Raw genomic sequence first — 9,581 nt, forward strand, 5'->3', positions numbered from 1 at the left:
TTTTTCTTCTTATTTTCATACCTAACCTATGTCTATAATTTATGCTTATTATACCATCTTCAGTTGCTGTTTTTTATCGATTAATGCAATGAATTCAGGTGCGGATAGTTCTCATGCTTTCCTGATGTAACATTTTTAAATAAGCATACATGTATTTCAAAACAAGTATCGGACTAGTTTGTCTCAAACTAAACGTTTAGTTATTCTTATCTCGTTCGTGCCCCTCCTTATATGAAAAATTTAACAAGCTTACATTAATATGTCGAATTTGGGGTTTTTGTCGGGCCGCGTTACGCGAGTAAGTTTAATTTGATGTTCAAAACGAAGCTTTGGTAATGGCTTCGATATGTCAATGGATAATATTGACAGCATTTTTTGAAACGTGTGTTTAAAAATAGCTTTGTAAGCCAGATCTTGCAATAAATTATTCAATCGGCTACCGGTATTTTACTGGCAACCTGAACGATGTAACATCGACAATGCAATGTCATGGTACTATCGAACTGATTCCATGGTGGAGACAAAGGGAGGGCTTTTAGAAGTCTTGGTTTGTTAGAATCGTCCTGATGAGATAGAGGAGTTTGCAAAAATTGTGCAAAAAAAACTTGTATACAGGATCAAATTTACTAAAAAAAATACGATTATTATGCCTCTATTTTTACATAGCTGGAATTATCAAACTTTTCCCAAGTGATATTATCCTGTTTCTGTACATCCAAGAGTCTTGTCGCAATTCCTTTCTCCTTAAGAAATTCTCGGAAAGTCATATTAAGTGGTTTACGATCTTTTTTAAAATAGTTATTCTTTATAACGTCTGTAATGTTTTCGAGGGATAAAGCGTCGGATCTTCGGACTTTGACCTTGAAGGGGTAGTCGGCGTCGAAATCTTCGACGTTGGAGGTGGAATTTATCCAGTGTAGGTAGGGGTACACGTCGATGAAGCGGGCTGGGGCCGAGCAACCGGGGCCTTGGACGCCGAATCCAACCTATACCAAACAGTAAAAAAGTTAGGACATGATTCGGCATTGAAATAAGCTCGCTGAAGAGGGATTGAAGGTTTCTTCAAAAACACATTGGCCCATGAAACTGGCCGTCTATCATATCACGGCAAGCTGATCATCAGAGATCTGTTACAAATTGATATGCTCAAAGCTTGTCGATCGGTTAGGCTTGATGACTTAACCTTTACCACAGAATAAATAATAGTACCTAGTGTGGAGTGTGGACCCTCTGTTGATCGCCTCGGCCACAATGGACTCGTCTGCTCCTCGGGCGCCGGCCGCCTATCCCGTCATGCCGCGCTCAACGATATCCTGAGGAGAGCGCTCGTCAGCGCCAACGTCCCTGCGGCTCTGAAGCCCCAGATCGCAAGGGATGACGGCTAGCGCCCCGACGAGATGTCGTTGATTCCCTGGCCGATGAGCCGCGCGCTGGTGTGGGACGCCAACTGCGCAGATACCTACGTTGGCGGCGTCCTACATTTCAGCTATCAACAACAGGCCGGGGCGGCGGCTGACGTCCGAGAACGCTTCAAGAATAAATATAGTTTTCTCGGTGCACAATACGAGTTTGTAGCCTTTGGCGTCGAGACACTAGGTCCGTGGGGTAGAGGTGCACGGGGACTTCACAAGCCGCTCAGCAAACGCACACAGGTGGCCTTCGCTCAGGCAGCTTTCTCGCGCAAAGATTGGCCATAGCAATCCAGCACGGGAACGCTGCCTGCGTAATGGGCACCCTACCAAGGGCGCAGTACTTGTAGCGACGCGACGAAATCGCGGAGTGAGCCACGCCTGCCTTTACCTAAATAAATATCCGCAGCGGAAATTACCAAACCCAAGTCCATAAATACAAACACAAAAGCAATAGCATAAATCACGACTTACCAACATCCACTGACCCGACGCATTAGAAACTAACACCATCCCGTTCTCCCATTCGCAGTTTTTCATTATGTTCACGGCGAACGCACAATTGTACAATGGCGGAGTATACATACTCTTCGCGTGCTGTTAACAAAACAAGAATATAACATTCTACATTCTACCCCGTTTTTGAGAGATGGTACATAAGGATTTACATTGAACTTTTTAGAATGGGCCACTGAAAAATTATGCAATTAAAAGAAGCTTATAAATGTAGGAAGCAAAAAGCAAACATATTCATGTCACCGTCCCCATAAGTAAAATTATGTATACTTAATAGAAAAATATTATATTTAGTACCTTATACGAGTAAATAAAACCCACATATGTATGTACTACGACAACTTGTCGGTTGTCGACACAAATGTCTAAATTGGTGTTGTGTATCAGGGATTTTGTTGCACACTGAATACTGGATTGAATACTTACGCCAGCTCTTTCGTAATACTCGTCGCAAAGTACTTTTTCTACATACTCAACTTTGTATGCTATTTTTTCCAGTAATTTATTTTCTGTGAAGAAAATAAGCGCCTCAGTTACTGCAAAAACCGTTTCAATGAAAGGAAAAAAACATCCACACAGTTATATCAATTAAATAACAAATATAATCACCCAGGAGTACTAGACTAACCGTCAGTAAATCCAATGGCATACAGTTGATTAGAGGCATTATACATTAAATCAGGCATACAGACAGGAAGCATGGGCGCTGAAAAAAAAATTACAACATAGACAATTTAAAACAATTTCATAGTGGAGAATTTGTTGTTGTCAAGTCAAACGATGGTAAAGAGTGTGGGCAGTATGATGTAGGTACATACTCTGCTACCCTGATCAAATTGCAGTTGGAAACGCTTTTACCCTCCATATCTTCGGCTCCCTCCAAACATGTGCTATAAATAATCAACCGTGCATCAGCTTTTTCTATGAAATTTTGAACCATTGCTAAGTGAGTGATTTATGCAATAATACTATAGTATCTTAATACTCGTAGGTATGTATATTTCAGTAACCGTCACGCTTTCTGATCGCTCAGATAGCAAGATTCCCAAAAACTAACCGCGTACTGGAATGCGAAGCGTTCCAACGCCCATAATCGATCGTTTGGTCAAGACTGCAAGGACCCGTTCCGTTTTAAGCTGAAATAAATGTCATATAACTACTAAGAAAAAGTGATCAAGGCCTCCAGTGTCCCAGGCTGGAATCAAACCAGCGTCCTCTGCTATCGCGGCAGGTGCCTGTGCCATTCGGCCACCGGGACACAGCGACATTTCGTTCTTTCCCAAGTTTTGGGGGTTTTATCAGTGTACTCTGGGTTACAGATTATATGATTCAAAATGACTGACCAGTGTTGGTGAGTGACTCCATATCTAGTTCTACTAAGGCGATTGTGTTGTAGGTAGCGAAGTCGTACTCGGGATGTAAAGACACATCACCCAGCTTGCACGTCCAGGTGCCTCTGTCTTGGGACATGAACATGGCTTTGCTGTCTCCTCTGGAACATGAAAAGGAAAAGCGAATTATTGGCAATTAATATTTAATTAATTTTATTGAAAACAAAGGGTTCAGTTATCCATCCGTCTCGACATTTTAGAATTAGGTAGTTATGCATAGTCATGTTGTAAAAGGAAACAATACGTAAGGTACAGTCAGCAGCAGAAGTTGCTAAGCAGGCGAGTTGTTCAAATTGATCTTGACGCGACTTTATTGTTAGGAGAATAAGAGCGTGTCAAATTTTAACACCTCGCCCGCTGCTACTGACTGTATAACGAGATGTTCATTCATTTTGAATGAATTAAATCATAAAGTGGCCATTCAATTTTGCGGCTGGATGTACTTACCTGAAGGACATAATATATGTAGCATGGGGCTGATATTTTTATTTTGTTTCAACCTATGGCGTGGGGTGTCGAAAAGGTCGGGAATTAAACCTTTGAATATATTAAAAACGGGTCACTCACGTATTGACAACATGTCGAGCGTTTTTCGACTTAAAATGCGTGAGTGACCCGTTTTTAATATATTTAATGTCTGTGTCTCACGGAAGTTTTGTTATTAAAATTAAACCTTTGAATAGTGCAAATTTTTGTTAGTTATTGTTATAGTTAGCATGGATTGGATCATGTCTCTTACTGTTTCCGTATTTTAGACATGTCATCAGCATTTGCTATAGCGTGCCTGGGTTTTACTAACACTGCTCCGGTGACTGCTATGTGAGTTCTGCCGTCAATATCTGAAATAAGTAAATATTTAATCTTATACAAATTACCGTTTTTAGGGTTCCGTACCTCAAAAGGATAAACGGAACCCTTATACTCCCCCCCCCACTTTTTCTCCGATACTACTGGGTCTAAAATTTTGAAAAAAATACACTAAATAGTTCTTTACCTACAGATGACAGGAAAACCTATTAGAAATGTGCAGTCAAGCGTGAGTGGGACGTAATTACTTAGTTTTTGATCCGACCCCTACGGGTTTTTTAAAGACATTTCATTCACGTTCCGCATAAAAAAATACATTTTTAAAAATAGTAATGTAAGGAACCCTTGGAATGCGAGACTTACATTGGCGCGAGTGAGGTACACGATAAATAAATGACATTGAATAATTTAGATATCATTCTTATATTTAGAGATGTACCGACTATTGATTTGACCGACTGGCCGACTTACCGACTAATCGGAGCTGGGTCATTCCATAATAAACGCTACCAAGGGTTCAAAAATGAAAATTAGTTTAAGAAGTCAACACTAACCTAATTCCATAGAAAACATACCAAACCTTCATGTCAGAAAAAAAACCGAAAAAAATATCAATTTTTACATGTTTTTCATGTACTTGATCGCAACGTTTAAATGATAGGCGTAAAACTAATTTTTTACAGCGATATTGGCAAGACTAATTAAAAAGAAAGTAACTGTAAACTGTTACCAATTTCCCGCAGTTATTTCAGGTAAAATATCGTAATTATATAATTTGTCTTTAAAAATATTAAAAAGCATGGATTAATCGGTTTTTAGAAGAGTATTCTAGACTGTGGTGTCAAAGTAACACCCGAAACGAAAAAGAGATAAAAGTATGTGTAACTTTTCAGCTAATTAACTATAACCAAACATATTTTGCCAAAGAAAGGCTATGATGTGAACCTATGCAAATGAGTAATAATTATTGTTTTAGCGTCTGCTTTAGTCGTATGTTTTAAAGTTTGAAGTTGTGTAACACCCGAAACGTGTTGATCGTCCGCCTGTCCGTCCCCGGCTTTTCTCCGTGATGGTTAGTGCTAGAAAGCTGCAATTTGGCATGGATACATAAATCAATCATGGCGACAAAGTAATAACACAAAAACTACAAAAATAAACATTTTTTTAGGTAAGCTCCTGTACAAAATATATTTAATTTTTTTCGACTTTAATCCTGTGATGTGGGGTGTCGTTAGATAGATCTTTCAAAATGAATAGGTATCACCATCAACCATTTTTTGATTAAGTGAATATTTTCGGAAATATTCGCATCGAAAGAAAAATAATTATCATATCTTCGAGAAACCGTTTTTATTGTTAAGATTAATGTATTTTATAATAATTCAGCATTTATTACTTATGTTTTTAATCGAATTTATTAAAAAGACAATAATTTCAATATAATGAGCCATAATTTCGTATAAATCTGTCTTAATTTCGTACTCGTAACACCCGAAACGAACCATGAGTAACACCCGAAACAGGTAATTTATTTTATTAAAATTAATTGAAAAGTGATACTAAGTGTTACTTCAGTGTTTCAGTAGACTATACTAACTATTGTTACTTGACATAAATAAAACTGGAGGTTACTTGACAAAATTCGCTAAATTATGCATTTTGGTACTGATGGTCAGAAGGTATAGGCCAATTCCCGTAACGCCCGAAACAGCTACTTTTTAATGATTCTCTCGTTATTGCTCTTATACTTTAATTGTGTGTGTACAGGAAAAGAAAATATTATCAAAGTAGTAGATGAATCAATAGTTATAACCTCCTAGTTCCTGTTACAATATCGAATAGAACCTTATTTTATGAGTTCAAGTGTAACACCCGAAACGGTGGAATGACCCAGCTCGGATGGCCGATTAGTCGGCCGACTAGTCGGCTAGTCGGCCAGATCATTAGTTTGGTCTAAGTTCGATTCAGATGCACTAATAAACTATTGTTTTACCTCTTTCGTCGCGCTTTTTAACATATAAATAGTAACGCTAAAAAATAAAATAAATAAAAAAATCCTAACGCTATGTATTTTATATGACGACCGTACAATCGGACATAAGAAAGCGACCACACGGTCAATTATTCGAACAAAAGTTTTCGTAAGCACTCTAAATAGGAATTTGAGTAAAATAGGTGAAAAACTTATAAAAATATGTGCTGTTTATTTCTCTTTACCCTGTTTTTCTGTCACTTATAAAATGCCGCGACTAATTGGCCATTTTTGCCGACTAGTCGCCGACTAATCGCCGACTACAAATGAGGCAAATTAGGTCTTACCTTGCAAACAGGCAACAGTTCGTTGAAGTTCAATGGACTCAAGACAGCAAAGAAACTGTACACAGATCAAAAGTAACCAAGTTGGAAAGAGGAGTTCCACAAGGATCGATCCTGGGTCCTATCTTCTTTATAATTTTTATCAATGACCTGGTATCATTCATAGGGAATTCTGTTCCGGACGTTAAACTTGTGGTCTATGCTGATGATACCAACGCCATAGTATCGGCGGAAAACATGATACAGCTGGGCTACAAGGATAACTTTGCTCTGCATGCTCTAAATACCTGGTTCAGCACAAACAACCTCAAACTGAATTGTACCAAGACCAATGCTTTACTGTTTAAAACCAGTTCCAGAAACAAAGACAGTCTGCAGGTTATAATCAAATGATATATCAAAAGGAGTTGAAATACAACAAGTGGATTCCGTTAAATTTCTCGGAGTCAGGATTGATTCGAGTTTGTGTTGGAAAGAAGAACTATCGTCACTAGTCAACTCTATAAGTTCGGCCTGCTATGCACTAAGAAGCCTTAGAGAAGAGGTAAATACGGCTCAACTAATAATGGTATATCGCGCGTTGGTTGAATCTAAAATTAGGTACAGCGTAAAATTCTGGGGTAATAGCTACCTTTACAACATTCAGTCTGCCTTTGTGGCCCAGAAGAGAGCGATCAGAACAATAGCCAGAATACCTCAGATGACATCATGTAAACCTTATTTTAATAAGTTTGAAGTTCTCACAGTACCTAGTCTCTATATTCTTGTGATTCTTAGTGACCTTATAAAGTACCTGAACTGTATTGAAACGTTGGAAGAAAGACGAAAGCGCTTGGAAACTAGAAGGAAGGACTTACCACAAATAATAACCACTAAACTGCAAGTGGTTAAACACTCTTCAGCTTATCAGGCAGTTAATCTATTCAATAGGTTGCCATCCGAAGTCAGTCACTAAATTGAATTTGTTTAAAAATTGTCTCACAACTTATTTGTTGAAGAAGGGCTTCTATTCTGTGGATGAGTTTTTGTCAGCTCAGAGTACAACATAGTATTATTAAATAGTATTTTTTTTCTTTCTGGCATAATAGTTATTAATTAATTTAGATCAATTGACATATACTTTATTATTATTATTAATTATATTTTATTATAAGCCAATTATTGTTCAATTTGTTATTATGTTAGATAATTTGTAGTACTTTAATTTTTAATTGTTATTTATAAAATTGTAATTGTAATATAATGTAAAATTCAAACGCAATGTATATTGTTTTATGAATAAATGACTGTGACTATGACTAGGCCGGATAGTCGGCTTTCCCGACTAGTCGGTACATCCCTACTTATATTTGTTGCACTCGTGAAGATGATCTTGGGAAAATATTTGTGGTGTACTTACGGAGATGCGCTCGGATGACTCCGAGCCAGGCAAGCATTCCCGACTGCCCCAAGTTGCCTTCATGGAATGGCTGGTGTGTCAAGCTGTCGCAAGTTAGTTCCGGCTTGTTTTCCACTAAATATAAGGTAAGTTAATTTATTATTCTCAGGGAAAACGGGCCTTAGTAATTACTAGCGACCCGCCACGGCTTCGCACATGTTAACAAATTATACACCTAAACCTTCCTCAAGAATCACTCTATTGATAGGTGAAAACCGCATGAAAATCCGTTCAGTAGTTTTTAGGGTTCCGTACCCAAAGGGTAAAACGGGACCCTATTACTAAGACTCCGCTGTCCGTCCGTCCGTCCGTCGGTCACCAGGCTGTATCTCATGATCTGTGATAGCTAGACAGCTGAAATTTTCACAGATGATGTATTTCTGTTGCCGCTATAACAACAAATACAATAAAAACAGAATAAAATAAAGATTTAAGTGGGGCTCCCATACAACAAACGTGATTTTTGACCGAAGTTAAGCAACGTCGGGCGGGGTCAGTATACTTGGATGGGTGACCGTTTTTATAGATAATGGTACGGAACCCTTCGTGTGCGAGTCCGACTCGTACTTGCCCGGTTTTTGAGTTTATCGCGAACACACAAACAGACAGACGCAGCGGGGGACTTTGTTTTATAAGGTGTAGTGATAGTGATGGGGGGCGCCCGTCACATGTATTATGACATTTCACGACTACTTGAAAAAAAAACTCGTACCTTGTTTTATCAATCAAAAGAAAAATGTGATAACTATGTATGGGATGCATGCAGACTTATTGCGTTTCAAGTTTGAGTAGCAGTTTGAGATACGAAAGTTTTTCAAAGTAGTGACGATTTATGACAATACATTTGTCGAAAGTATCTAAAACTTATACAATGCTTACCTTGAGGAGTGATCAAAACGAAAATAAAGCTGCCTAATTTTAAAAACATTTTTAAAACTCCACCTGCGTGTGTACCAGCACATGAAATGAACATTCATTGTAAGTAATTAAATTTTGATAAGGCTATTTAATAGCTAGTAAGATTAGGGAAAAAACGTGTACTTATATAATAGGTAAACAATTTTGCATTAAGTAGTACAGTCGCCATCAGATATATAGGAGCGGCCAAGGTGTTCACAATATCTGAACACGCGCTCTAACGCCCTGACAATAGAGGCGTGTTCCGATATTTGTGAGCACCTTGGCCGCTCCGATATATCTGATGGCGACTGTACGTAAGTTATATGTAGTGGTGTATTAACTCATTAGAGTAATGACTGGTTAGGTACAAGTAGCATTTCTTAGGAGATTAATTATTTTTCATTTCTAATGAACTAAACAAAACAAAAACAAAACACCTAAACTTAGAAATTCAAATACAGATAGGTACAGAGCCTCTACCATCAGTTTTAACATTGACATAACGCTCACGTCTACGTAATTTATTTTCTGTACATCTCGCTTGCACTATTGCTCGCATAGACGAGTACGAGCGAGATGCATAGAAAGTAAGTTACGTAGACGTGAGCGTATATGTCAATGTCAAAACTGATGGTAGACATACTGATATACAATTTTTTCTGACACTTTCAGAGCAGAAAAAAAAAACCGGGCAAGTGCGAGTCGGACTCGAGCACGAAGGGTTCCGTACCATAATGCAAAAACAAAAACAAAAAAAAAAGCAAAAAAAAACGGTCACCCATCCAAGTACTGACCACTCCCGAC

General features: G+C 38.2%; 1 protein-coding gene across 1 annotated transcript; it reads right to left on the reverse strand.

Moving 5' to 3' along the window:
- Window positions 1-605: 605 nt before the first annotated feature.
- On the reverse strand, window positions 606-8,865 carry LOC134799091 (uncharacterized). The gene is made up of 8 exons (XM_063771480.1): window positions 8,757-8,865; window positions 7,839-7,952; window positions 4,056-4,155; window positions 3,269-3,417; window positions 2,554-2,631; window positions 2,352-2,434; window positions 1,884-2,006; window positions 606-986 (listed from the first exon to the last, which is right to left on the reverse strand). The coding sequence occupies exons 1-8, from the start codon at window positions 8,848-8,850 to the stop codon at window positions 645-647; spliced, it is 1,083 nt and encodes a 360-aa protein (XP_063627550.1). The 5' UTR covers window positions 8,851-8,865; the 3' UTR covers window positions 606-644.
- Between the last annotated feature and the right edge of the window lie 716 nt (window positions 8,866-9,581).

This window comes from Cydia splendana, chromosome 2, assembly GCF_910591565.1.
Source record: "Cydia splendana chromosome 2, ilCydSple1.2, whole genome shotgun sequence".
Classification (NCBI taxonomy): Eukaryota; Metazoa; Arthropoda; class Insecta; order Lepidoptera; family Tortricidae; genus Cydia; species Cydia splendana.

Excerpts from the sequence above, each read along its gene's own strand:
- LOC134799091 (XM_063771480.1), bottom strand. The coding sequence starts at position 8,850 with ATGTTCATTTCATGTGCTGGTACACACGCAGGTGGAGTTTTAAAAATG. Across the intron at positions 7,953-8,756 it reads CGTTTTGATCACTCCTCAAG|TGGAAAACAAGCCGGAACTA; the intron begins GTAAGCATTGTA and ends CCTTATATTTAG. Across the intron at positions 2,007-2,351 it reads AGTATTACGAAAGAGCTGGC|CACGCGAAGAGTATGTATAC; the intron begins GTAAGTATTCAA and ends TTTTGTTAACAG.